Raw genomic sequence first — 14,071 nt, forward strand, 5'->3', positions numbered from 1 at the left:
CTTCAGTGCTGGCAATAACTATTAGTGTGTGTTATTTGCCAGGAAGTCAGACATTATTGGCAAGACGTGTAATTTGGGACTGTGTCTGACGTCTGTGTGTGTGCGTTTTATGGAGATGTGTGGAGGTGAAAAGGACTGCCCCACTGCTCATATTGGTTCTCAGTGGATCTGTCAGTGGATCTCTGTGTCCCTCTGGCACATACTTCAGGAACACGCTGTTTAATGCTCTACCCACCTCACTAACGACCAACGACCATGCTTTACTGCACTATAGCAAGGTTACAGGCACCTTTCTCTTCCTCTCTGACATTATTGTGCCCCTCCCTAAAGTCTTGCAAGTGTCTGCAAAGTTTAGGCCAAAGTCAACATGTCTTCTGGCAATAGGCTACCATTGGCATGGATATTGACCAATGTTCAGGTCAGAGATGAATGGTCAAGACATGGCCAGAGTGTCAGACGTATTGCTATATTAGTGTTGGGTAATGCGTGTGTCTGAGGCAGTGGGTGTGTGGTGCCAATGCGGGTGGCAAGGAGTTAATGCCTACCTGATAGTCCCTTTGTGCCCTGTGGCGTCAGCCTCTGTTTGTCTGTGTGTTTTAGTTCCTTTTCTTTCTTCCTGTGGCCCATTTCCTCCCTGGAGTGTTCCAGGAGGCTGGGTTAGAGAGATTACTGTGGGGACTGCTGCTGCTGCCTGTGGTCTCAGGAGAACAAGCTAGTGTATATCTTCTCCTCCGCCACTGGGCCAGACACACACACACACACACACACACAAGCATACGCACACTCCCGACTCCTTACCTGTCCTGTAGTGACTGGCCATTCTGTGAATGAGGAGTTGGTATGTTCTCCCTATGTGGTAGCCTAGGCTAATCTGTTTCAAGAAGGGAAAGATTACAGTCCCCACCCTGCAGCTCAGGAAACACAAGAACCCCATCTCCTCTCTTTCTGTCGCTCTCTTTCTATCCACGAACTCTTTCTGCTGTACAGGGCCCCCAGTTAGCATGTTATGCCTAGCTGGTAGCTAAGGTAATGTTGACAGTTTATCTGCAGAGTAAACTGGAAGAGAACAACACTGTTTTATTCCATGTTCTATTTTGCTCTCAAGACTACCTTCACCTTAACGGATACCGTTATTTACATCATACCAGACCGCTGTTTGTTCCATAATCAACATGCTGTTGCCCTCAACGTTATTTCTCTGATTGAAAACTGATTGTTACCGTGTTTACGAGTGTGTTTGCGGCTTTCTGTCTTTGCGAATGTTAAATGGCAGTAGCCAATATGTGGGCACTGGGCCTGCATTATTTTATCACCTGTCTCACCCTCTCAGTCGTTGGTCTGAATGAGGAAATGCAGTTTGTTGTGTGAGGTTGTTAATAATTAAGGTTTAAAACGCTTCTGTCACACAGAGGGAAATAGCTGAGTTCAGTTCAGCTCATCCCTCCTTATAACTCTGTTTTTCTGCTTCTTTCCTTTTTTCTCTCTCCCCTCCCTCTTCGTTTGCACGCTCTCTTCCCTCGAAGGGTTACCACCCAACAACCTGCTCCTGCTTGTGATTGGTGGAAGTGGGCTGAGCGGGCGGGTCTGTGTTTGTGCTTGTGAGAGTTACCAGTCAGAGCAAGTGCAGGCTGTCAGTGTCAGGAGGGTTTCAGTGGAGTCAGGCAGACCAGACTCTGGAAAGCAGAAGCAGCTGCGCAAACCTTCCTCTTTCAACCTCAGGACACAAAGGACTGTCTGTTCCTACACCTCTCTGCCATCTGCTTTCCAAGGCCAGGAGGAAAAAAGGGATTTAAGATCAACAGACGCCGATGATATTTCTCTCTCTCTCTCTTCCTACTTCCCTCTTTGTTTTTGTCTTGCAAAATCCCTCCTGCACAGAGGAGAGATAATCACAGCCTCCTCTGAGGGAACCAAAGAAAAGGAGGGATCGAAATAAACGACAACAACATCATCAAACCCAGCGGCCTGCGTGTGGTTGTCCGACTGTCCCGTTGCGGCCCTGCTGCACTGTCCCCCCGAGGAGGGAGACTAATGCATGTGGCGCTGTACTCCGGGTCAGGGGAGGATGAGTCCGGTCATGGAGGCTCAGACCATGCAGGCCAAGCAGCAGCAGACGCAGCAGCAGCTACAACACTACCTGGAGAAAGGGGTCCCGCTTGAGCCCTTCATGCACCAGGTGGGGGGCCACTGCTGCGTGCTGCGTTTCGGGGAGCAGACCATCTGCAAGCCCCTCATCCCCCGAGAGCACCAGTTCTACAAGAGCCTACCCAGCGCCATGAGGAAGTTCACCCCCCAGTACAGAGGTAAGAGGCTACCCCGGAAGACACATTTCAGTTGAATGCATTCAGTTGTACAACTGACTAGGTATCCCCCTTTCCCTTTTCTAACCACAACCTCCACCGCATCCATCTACTGTGTGTGACTGGGCTAATGTTGTGCTGCTGTGTTCTCTCTCTCTTTTTCCATATTCCATCCTCTCTCTCACTATCTCTTGGAAGGCGGTTGGAAAAGAGGGTAGGTTATTGCAGGTGCATGCATTTTTCTCTATGCAATTTTCATTATTCACAGTCCATGTAAGCCCACGGTTTTAGGGTGTTTTCAGGAAGTCTGACTGTGCCCCTCCACAGAAGGATCAGGTGGGTTTTGTCAATTCTCCAAGGCCCAGGGTAGGACTTTGCAGGCCAGCCAGGATGCTGTGTGGTAGCAGGTGCTATTGGACCTGGCCACAGGAGGGCGCTGTAGCATTGGAGCACCACCAGGGTGTCCTGCCCTGCCCCTGTGTGCAGTCACATAGAAACAGGTTGGAGCTGTGTTTCTCTGCCCAGAGAGCATGCAGAGCAGGTAGAATGTAGTATAGTATGCATTAACTGAAGAAAGGTTTAGTTGCACACATACACAAATATGCATTCTAACAGGAGAGGGGTGAATCTGTCATACCATGACATCAGTATCTAAGGCTTGAGATTCAGAAGGCAGTGTGGACCTGCAGGGTCCTAAAGTCCTCCCAATCTGGTTAACTCTCCCCTTCCACCTCCAGTGCTGCCTCTCCCCTCCACTGTCTAGCCCTTTAACAGTGGGTTATCTAACACTGTGTTATGGTTCACTGCAGCTGTTTGTCTTTAGTCCCTGACAGACAAGTGAAAGGTGAACCTGTGTGTGTACACAAGGAAGAGGAGATCCAATTCATCCCAGTCGGTATCTCCCTTTTCTATCTTCAATCTTCCCTTTGAGCTACAGTACCTTTTCATGTTAATATTTGCAGCTGTTGTGTCCTATGCATCCCCACAGAGAGTTGGGGTGGCTGGGTGAGAGAGGTGGATTCTGGGTAGGGTGGGGCATGACTCATGAGAGAGGGGGGTTAGAATGATGCACTTGCGGGATGGGTAGAATGGCGTGAGAGACTGAGTGGCTGAAATAGGCTTTCACTTCATCCATCTGGTCCATCTACAGAGGCTGCAAACTGTGCATGCTGCTGTTCTGTTCTCTTATTGCACAAGTTGTTGTAAGGCAATATGCATAGGTTTACATGTTTTGTGTTTGTTGGTACTCTATGGTGTTTTTAAGATGTTTTATTTAATGTTGCTCTGTCGTCTACTGTTTAATAATATTACTGCTATAATGGTTTGATAAACCAGTTTAAATCAATTCAAATCAATAGCATTTTTGATTGCATCTGCTCGAGCTTTGGTGGTTTGTGTTCGGAGTGACTTTCCTTTTCTGCATGATTGATAGTATAATATTGGGTGTGTGTGTGTGTGTTTACACAACTGCATACTGTACTCAAATATAAACAAGATTTCCAGATAGACACATCCTCAATTTGTTTTCCCCAAGCCCCATATCTCCATTGCTCTTTCTCTCTCGCTTGTTCAAGATCCGAGTTGGGAGATCTGTGTGTATGTTTGTCATGTTGTCCAGGTCCTTTGATCTCTATCAGGTTGAGAGACACCAGGGCAGACAGCTCTGGAACTTTAGAAAGGCAGGAGAGTAAAATGAGTTGGGGGTAAGAGACAGTCCATTTGCATGTAAAAGGATCATTGAGCAGCAATATGTGAAGTTCATCGTGTCATGTCAAATGACAGCTAAGAGTATATCTTCTTTAGATTAAGAAATATATATATATATATATATATATATACAGTGCCTTGCGAAAGTATTTGGCCCCCTTGAACTTTGCGACCTTTTGCCACATTTCAGGCTTCAAACATAAAGATATAAAACTGTATTTTTTTGTGAAGAATCAACAACAAGTGGGACACAATCATGAAGTGGAAAGACATTTATTGGATATTTCAAACTTTTTTAACAAATCAAAAACTGAAAAATTGGGCGTGCAAAATTATTCAGCCCCCTTAAGTTAATACTTTGTAGCGCCACCTTTTGCTGCGATTACAGCTGTAAGTCGCTTAGGGTATGTCTCTATCAGTTTTGCACATCGAGAGACTGAACATTTTTCCCATTCCTCCTTGCAAAACAGCTCGAGCTCAGTGAGGTTGGATGGAGAGCATTTGTGAACAGCAGTTTTCAGTTCTTTCCACAAATTCTCGTTTGGATTCAGGTCTGGACTTTGACTTGGCCATTCTAACACCTGGATATGTTTATTTTTGAACCATTCCATTGTAGATTTTGCTTTATGTTTTGGATCATTGTCTTGTTGGAAGACAAATCTCCGTCCCAGTCTCAGGTCTTTTGCAGACTCCATCAGGTTTTCTTCCAGAATGGTCCTGTATTTGGCTCCATCCATCTTCCCATCAATTTTAACCATCTTCCCTGTCCCTGCTGAAGAAAAGCAGGCCCAAACCATGAGGCTGCCACCACCATGTTTGACAGTGGGGATGGTGTGTTCAGGGTGATGAGCTGTGTTGCTTTTACGCCAAACAGTTCAATTTTGGTTTCATCTGACCAGAGCACCTTCTTCCAAATGTTTGGTGTGTCTCCCAGGTGGCTTGTGGCAAACTTTAAACGACACTTTTTATGGATATCTTTAAGAAATGGCTTTCTTCTTGCCACTCTTCCATAAAGGCCAGATTTGTGCAATATACGACTGATTGTTGTCCTATGGACAGAGTCTCCCACCTCAGCTGTAGATCTCTGCAGTTCATCCAGAGTGATCATGGGCCTCTTGGCTGCATCTCTGATCAGTCTTCTCCTTGTATGAGCTGAAAGTTTAGAGGGACGGCCAGGTCTTGGTAGATTTGCAGTGGTCTGATACTCCTTCCATTTCAATATTATCGCTTGCACAGTGCTCCTTGGGATGTTTAAAGCTTGGGAAATCTTTTTGTATCCAAATCCGGCTTTAAACTTCTTCACAACAGTATCTCGGACCTGCCTGGTGTGTTCCTTGTTCTTCATGATGCTCTCTGCGCTTTTGACGGACCTCTGAGACTATCACAGTGCAGGTGCATTTATACGGAGACTTGATTACACACAGGTGGATTGTATTTATCATCATTAGTCATTTAGGTCAACATTGGATCATTCAGAGATCCTCACTGAACTTCTGGAGAGAGTTTGCTGCACTGAAAGTAAAGGGGCTGAATAATTTTGCACGCCCAATTTTTCAGTTTTTGATTTGTTAAAAAAGTTTGAAATATCCAATAAATGTCGTTCCACTTCATGATTGTGTCCCACTTGTTGTTGATTCTTCACAAAAAAATACAGTTTTATATCTTTATGTTTGAAGCCTGAAATGTGGCAAAAGGTCGCAAAGTTCAAGGGGGCCGAATACTTTCACAAGGCACTGTATATATATATATATATATATATATATATATATATATATATATATATATATATATATATATATATATATATATATTTAAAAAATTATATTTTCCATCCCCAAAAAATTGAATAAGAAAATAAGTAAACCCACATATCTAATTTGGTCTCCCTCATGAGGAGGGAGGATAATGAAAGTACACGGAAGTAACAAGGAAAAGTAGTCCTATCCACTAGTTATTGTGATTTTACGGATATCAATTTTGTTCATGAATTGTTAAGTGATAACTAGAAATGTTCGAAAGAATCAGTAACAGAATCTATGCAATTGGATTGGCTACAATGGGAAATCATAATATTTACGAACCACAATTGGGTTCACAAGTTTGGACAGTACAGCACAGTAGAGTACAGTAAAGAAAAGTAGAGTTCAGTACAGTATTGTAGAGTTCAGTAGAACACACGAGGACAGTACAATGTGTTGTACTCTACGGTACAGAACTATACTGTACTGGATACTCTACTGAGCTCTACTGTGCTGTACTTTGATGTCCAAACTTGTGAAACAGACTCTACTAGCTAGGTTTCCATCCAATTGGTGACTGATTTTGATATTCTAAAATCCACAAAAACAATATGCACATTTTTCCACCAGAGATGTTACAGTCAAATTGTCTTGTTGCGGACAACAGTCATTGTGTGATAACGTAGTGCACATATAAATAACTTTTGCAGTTACATTCACATGTACCGAATAAAAAATACGATACATAAAAAATACACCTGCATTGCTTGCTGTTTGGGGTATTAGGCTGGGTTTCTGTACAGCACTTTGATATATCAGCTGATGTAAGAAGGGCTATATAAATACATTTGATTTGATTCCATTGAATTTAAACTCCACTGATGGTTTTGTCAGAAGAAATGTTGCGTAATGTAGCGAATCTATGGTCTTGGCAGTGTGCTCTAGCCAACAGCTCACAGAAACAGTGCGGGCAGGCTACCTACATGATGAGTACACGATGATTTATATTTGTCAAACGGCAGCCACGCATCGCTCATCAGAATAAGACCCTCAATATTTATTGGAAAGGAGCGTCAAGCTCGTCACTGTGCACTTTCAACACATATCTTGTTTAATCTGTAGCCTAATAAACTGCATGCTTTCCCAAAATCGTAGTGGGAGGACAACACAATATCGTGTGACTCCACGTTTACTTCGATATTATGGTTATTATATCAATATTTGCACATAAAGGCATTTCCATCATCGTTTCTCACATAATTCATTTCACAGACACAAAAAGATCCCACCCACAAATTTGCTGTTTCCATCAGGCCTGTCGTGACATTTTTATCCGACATGTACTTTGCTTGCATTAAAACCCTTTTGGGATAGGGGGACAGCATTTTGTGGCGGCTAGTGGTTAGAGCGTTGGACTAGTAACCGGAAGGTTGCCAGTTCAAACCCCCGAGCTGACAAGGTACAAATCTGTCGTTCTGCCCCTGAACAGGCAGTTAACCCACTGTTCCTAGGCCGTCATTGAAAATAAGAGTTTGTTCTTAACTGACTTGCCTAGTTAAATAAAGGTAAAAAATAAATCACTTTTGGATGAACAGCGTGCCCAGAGTGAACTGCCTCCTACTCTGTCCCAGATGCTAATATATGCATATTATTATTAGTATTGGATAGAAAACACTCTAAAGTTTCTAAAACTGTTTGAATGATGTCTGTGAGTATAACAGAACTCATATGGCAGGCGGAAACATGAGAAAAATACAACCAGGAAGTGGGAAATCTGAGGTTTGTAGTTTTTCAAAGCTTGGCCTACCGAATACACAGTGGGATATGGATAAAGTTGCACTTCCTATGGCTTCCACTAGATGTCAACCGTCTTTAGAAACTTGAATGAGGATTCTACTATAAAGGAGGGGCACATGAGCCCTTTCTGAGTCAGTGGTCTGGCAGAGTGTCTCAGGCTCGTGACGCGTGCTCCCGACAGTTACCTCTCGTTCCAGTGCTTTTCTTCAGACATAGGAATTCCCCGGTTGGAAGCTTATTGATGTTTTGTTAAAAACATCCTAAAGATTGATTCCATACATCGTTTGACTTGTTTCTACGACCTGTAATGGAACTTTTCGAGTTTGTCTGGAAGAAGTGCTCGCGCCACATGAAGATGGATTACTGGGATGAACACGCTAACAACAAGTGTCTATTTGGACATAAATTATGGACTTTATGGAACAAATCAGTCATTTATTGTCGAACTGGGATTCCTGTGAGTGTCTTCTGATGAAGATCATCAAAGGTAAGTGAATATTTATAGTGTTATTTCTAACTTCTGTTGACTCCAACATGGCGGCTATTTCTTTGGCTGGGTTGGCCTCTGAGCGCCGTTCTCAGATTATGCTTTTTCTGTAAAAAAAAAAAAATAATTAAGGAGAAGTCTATCTTTAATTCTGTGAATAACACTTTTATCAATGTTTATTATGAGTATTTCTGCAAAATCACCGGATGTTTTGGAATCAAAACATTACTGCACGTAACGTGCCAATGTAAACTGTGATTTGTGGATATAAATATGCACATTATCGAACAAAGCATACATGTATTGTGTAAAATTATGTCCTATGAGTGTCATCTGATGAAGATCATCAAAGGTTAGTGATGAATTGTATCTATATTTCTGCTTTTTGTGACTCCTATCTTTGGCTGGAAAAATGGCTGTGTGTTTTTTTGACTTGGCTATGACCTAACATATGATTGATTATATGTTGTGCTTTCGCTGTAAAGCATTTTTTAAATCGGACATGATGGGTAGATTAACAAGATGTTTATCTTTCATTTTCTGTATTGGACTTGTTAATGTGTGAAAGTCACATATTTCTAAAAAATATTTTTGAATTTTGCGCGCTGCCTTATCAGTGTAATGTTGTCGAGGGGTTCCGCTAGCGGAACGCCTGCCCTAGAAAGGTTAAAAGGTTGGATGGAAACCTGGTTTATGATTGGTTCAGATTTGGTCCGGCTGAAACAAATTTGTTCTAGTTTGGGGGCAGAGCTATACCCAAATAGTGGGTAGAATAGTACCCAAATATGCAAAGGAGGATTATGCATATGTATACCTTTGTGTACCTATTTAGGATAGATCACCATGAAGAGAATGACATTCAGAGTTTTTGGAAAACGTGGTCACATAAAAAACTGAGGGAGATTTGCCGGAATTCTGTTACCAAACGTTGAATCTGCACAGTTCTTCCAGTGAATGTGTTTTTGTAAAGTCTTCAGTGTAAAGTGTTAAAAGTAGTCCTTGTGACTTGTATGGTTTGTTTAACTTTGAAGTCAATGGTTTTTGTTTGGCATATATTTTAAGTGAAAAATCTTAGTCTCAGCGCAATTCTGTTACCGTGGAATTGCCCAGACAAATACTTCCCAATTTATTCTATTTCCTGCTTAGGAATTCAAATACAGTATTACAGAGAGAGAGAGAGAGTCAAAATAACCATTGCTTTGCAATTTCTACAAAGTTGATGTCTTACCGGTTTTTCTTCTCCCTTTTTGTCTCTCTCTGTCCCTCAGGTGTGGTATCTGTGAATTTTGAGGAGGATGAGGAGGGCAACCTGTGTCTCATAGCGTATCCACTGCAAAGTGACTCTGGGGTGGGGGACCTGGAGAATATAGACCCATCGGTCAATGGCGAGCCCAACAGCAAGATTCACCAGTGGGGCATCAAGCAGTTGTCTGCCCAGAGTCTGCTGGACTCACGCAAAGACAAGGACAAGAGGTGAGAGACGAGAGAGAGACGGGTGCACTTGAAACACTGTTACAGAGACCTACTGAGATACACCAATAAAGAGATATACAGGGTGACTGTTGACTGAGACATACACACACACTTTAAAACCCCAATGCTCATTTGAGACCCCTCTTTTAAAGTCACTGAGATCTATTCTTCTAGTCAAAATAATGAGCAACTGGGCATTTTTATACATGACCCTAAACATTTTTATTTTATATTTATTTAACTAGGCAAGTCAGTTAAGAACAAACAGTGGGTTAACTACCTTGTTCAGGGGCAGAACGACAGATTTTCACCTTGTCAGCTTTGGGATTCGATCTTGCAAACTTTCGGTTACAAGTCCAACGCTCTAACCACTAGGCTACCTGCCGCCCATGATGGGGATGTTAATTGCTTAATATCTCTCATATACTCAGGAACCATGCCTGTGTGGAAGCACCTGCTTTCAAGATACTTTGTATCGAACATTTTCCTCTATTTTGGAAGTTACCTGTTACCTGTATGTTGAGACACAATGTAGGTTCTAGAATAAGCTTGATGCTCTCCACCCCTCCTGACTCCTCTCTTCCTATTTCCCCCAGTCATAAGCTTGAGGGGGAGGTGTTGGAGTGGCTGCAGCAGGAGGAGGTGCCTGTGGGAAGCAGAAACGCCATCCAACACAACCCCTGGAGACTCAAACTCCAACAGAAACACCTGCAGAGGATGAAGGAGAACGCCAAGCACCGCAACCAGTACAGTATCCTTTCAGCGTGGAACAACCACTTTGAACATCAGGCCGTCCAGCACCTGTCTGCAAAGTTTGTCCATGTACTGTACCTAAACGTATTACTGTATAGTGCTGCCTATTTCTTCACTCTGCAGAATCTTGTGCCCAAAGTAGCCTTACAATCTCACAGATACTCCACTTGTGACATCTGTGTATTTGTAAGTGAAGTGGATTGATGTGAGGAAAGGCTCGAGATGGATTGGTGTCCGGTGCATCTGATGAATTAGTGTCTGCTGATAGGGATTCAGGTCTTCCTACTACATTAGCGGAGAGTTAAGTCTCCAACCAGGTGCATTAGGAATATGATGTGATTCTCCTGTAACCAGAGGCTCCTTGACTCAGGACCCCTTCCCAGAATTCATCCTGCTGGAGAACCTGACGTGGCGTCATGCGGTTCCGTGCGTGCTGGACCTGAAGATGGGCACGCGGCAGCACGGTGACAACGTGTCCGAGGAGAAGAAGGTCATGCAAATCCGCAAGTGCCAGCAAAGCACCTCTGCCTCCATCGGAGTACGCCTCTGTGGCATGCAGGTACAATGTTAACTTGTGTTATTGATGGGGATGGGGCAGAATTGAAGAGTCTGAAATGATATATTGGCGAGGCATAGCTTAGTTCTAGTTCAGAATGAAAGGGAAGAAATGTGTTTATGAACCGCTCCGTCTCCTACCTCTCTCTCAGGTATACCAGTCAGACTCGGGTCAGCTCATGTTCATGGATAAGTACATTGGGCGTAAACTGACCTTGTCGGGCTTCAAGGAGGCTCTGTTCCAGTTCTTCCGTGACGGGCGGCGTCTGCGGCGCGAGCTGCTCTCCCCGGTGCTGCGGAGGCTCAGGGAGATGCAGGCAGCTCTAGAGGGCTGTGAGTCCTACCGCTTCTATTCCTCCTCCCTGCTCATCATCTACGATGGTGAACCGCCCCGCACACACACACGCAGAGGCCCCGAGGGCGGTCTGTCTGAGGAGGAAGAAGAGGAGGAAGTGGAGAAAGATGAAGAGGCAAGTGCGTTTGGGTTTCCCGGCAGCAGTAGTAGTGGTAGCACTGATGGTGGACATCTGGCAGCCCGATCTGATATAGGCCCTGGCCCGGCGGTGGACGTGAGGATGATTGACTTTGCCCACACCACGTTCCCTGACTATGTGGAGGACAGTGTGGTGCACGATGGCCAGGACAGTGGCTACATCTTCGGTCTGCAGAACCTCATCACCATCATATCCCAGCTGGAGGACCACTGCACAGACTAAAGCACACACACACAGTTTCTCTTCTCTCTATTGGACTCATAGAAGAAGCAGCACACTGGACTACAGAGGCTGGCCATAGGGGCACACTGAACATTGCTGTAGCCAGTTTTTCCACAGGAGTCCTTCATTTGGGTGTTTTTGTTTGTATCCACAAGGGATACAAAGGGCCATGAAGGTTACATTTGAAGAGACATTTGCAATCTTCTTTAGTTGACTCAGTGAGTTGTCGCCATTATCTGCTTACTCTGTTACCTATTACGAAGTTGGTTATTTTACCCAGTTATTTATTTAGGGAAAAAGCAACACAAGGAGGTTTGAATTGAAGTCCAAGACTGCAAGCATGGATTCCAACTGTCCAAAGGTGCCTGGCTTATGCAAGCATACACACACATGCACTGATTTTTATGTGTGCTACTGATCGGGCAGATGTACTTGAAAAAGCAAAGAGGAACTGATGTATGTGTGTGAACTATTAAAGTTGATGAGAGGAAAGAGAAAACAACATCTCATCTTCCATTTTTCTTCTAAACCAGTTTATTTCCCCACCCTCTTTTCTTCTCCTTTTGCATTCATAGAAGATACTATGTTATATTCAGATAGCAATTACATTACATACAGGGACTATAGCTTTATTTATTTGACATGTTTCTTAAATAAAATAAAAAATAAAAAATTGAAATAATTGTATGTTATTGTATATTATTCATTTTGTTAGAATAATATTAATTAATATTATTATTTGACGTTCAGGTACAGTTGAAGTCGGAAGATTACATACACTTAGGTTGGAGTCATTAAAACTTGTTTTTCAACCACTACACAAATTTCTTGTTTACAAACTATAGATTTGGCAAGTCGGTTAGGACATCTACTTTGTGCATGACACAAGTCATTTTTCCAACAATTGTTTACAGACAGATTATTTCACTTATAATTCACTGTATCACAATTCCAGTGGGTCAGACGTTTACATACATTAAGTTGACTGTGCCTTTAAACAGCTTGGAAAATTCCAGAAAATTATGTCACGGCTTTAGAAGCTTCTGATTGACAGAAGCTAATTGACATCATTTGAGTCAATTGGAGGTGTACCTGTGGATGTATTTCAAGACCTACCTTCAAACTCAGTGCCTCTTTGCTTGACATCATGAGAAAATCAAAAGAAATCAGCCAAGACCTTAGAAAAAAAAATTGTAGACCTCCACAAGTCTGGTTCATCCTTGGGAGCAATTTCAAAACACCTGAAACTACCACGTTCATCTGTACAAACAATAGTACGCAAGTATAAACACCATGGGACCATGCAGCCGTCATACCGCTCAGGAAGGAGACGCGTTCCGTCTCCTAGAGATGAATGTACTTTAGTGCGAAAAGTGCAAATCAATCCCAGAACAACAGCAAAGGACCTTGTGAAGATGCTGGAGGGAACAGGTACAAAAGTATCTATATCCACAGTAAAACGAGTCCTATATTGACATAACCTGAAAGGCCGCTTAGCAAGGAAGAAGCCACTGCTCAAAAACCGCCATAAAAAAGCCAGAGTACGGTTTGCAACTGCACATGGGGATAAAGATCATACTTTTTGGAGAAACGTCCTCTGGTCTGATGAAACAAAAATACAACTGTTTGGCCATAATGACCATCGTTATGTTTGGAGGAAAAAGGGAGAGGCTTGTAAAGCCGAAGAACACCATCTCAACCGTGAAACACGGGGGTGGCAGCATCATGTTGTGGGGGTGTTTGGCTGCAGGAGGGACTGGTGCACTTCACAAAATAGATGGCATCATGAGGGAGGAAAATGATGTGGATATATGGAAGCAACATCTCAAGGCATCAGTCAGGAAGTTAAAGCTTGGTCGCAAATGGGTCTTCCAAATGGACAATGATCCCAAGCATACAAAGTTGTGGAAAAAATGGCTTAAGGACAACAAAGTCAAGGTATTGGAGTGGCCATCACAAAGCCCTGACCTCAATCCTGTAGAACATTTGTTGGCAGAACTGAAAAAGTGTGTGCGAGCAAGGAGGCCGACAAAACCTGACTCATTTACTCCAGCTCTGTCAGGAGGAATGGGCCAAAATTCACCCAACTTATTGTGGGAAGCTCGTGGAAGGCTACCCAAAACGTTTGACCCAAGTTAAACAATTGAAAGGCAATGCTACCAAATACTAATTGAGTGTTTGTAAACTTCTGACCCACTGGGAATGTGATGAAATAAATCATTCTCTCTACTATTATTCTGACATTTCAAATTCTTAAAATAAAGTGGTGATCCTAACTGACCTAAGACAGGGAACTTTTACTCTGATTAAATGTCAGGAATTGTGAAAAACTGAGTTTAAATGTATTTGGCTAAGGTTTATGTAAACTTCGGATTTCAACTGTACCTATCTTGTAAATTATCTGGATTGTCCACAGTTTGCTGGAGGGGAAATAAAAACTGTTTTAGTTGTGGTAAAATGTACTGTTCTGCTCTGTTTTCTTTGTGTGCTAATACTGTATTATACAGTTACGATCATTCTCACTACAATCAGACAATTTCACCA

The 14,071-nt window shown here is 43.0% G+C and overlaps 1 protein-coding gene across 1 annotated transcript; it reads left to right on the forward strand.

The window, feature by feature from the left end:
* The first annotated feature begins 1,633 nt into the window (after nt 1-1,633).
* Nucleotides 1,634-12,200, forward strand: LOC139414280 (inositol hexakisphosphate kinase 2-like). Its single transcript, XM_071162184.1, has 5 exons — nt 1,634-2,303; nt 9,299-9,503; nt 10,100-10,254; nt 10,640-10,815; nt 10,964-12,200. Exons 1-5 carry the CDS (start codon nt 2,036-2,038, stop codon nt 11,525-11,527), a joined length of 1,368 nt encoding a protein of 455 aa, XP_071018285.1. The 5' UTR covers nt 1,634-2,035; the 3' UTR covers nt 11,528-12,200.
* The last annotated feature ends 1,871 nt before the right edge of the window (nt 12,201-14,071 follow it).

This window comes from Oncorhynchus clarkii, chromosome 7, assembly GCF_045791955.1.
Source record: "Oncorhynchus clarkii lewisi isolate Uvic-CL-2024 chromosome 7, UVic_Ocla_1.0, whole genome shotgun sequence".
In the NCBI taxonomy this organism is placed as follows: Eukaryota; Metazoa; Chordata; class Actinopteri; order Salmoniformes; family Salmonidae; genus Oncorhynchus; species Oncorhynchus clarkii.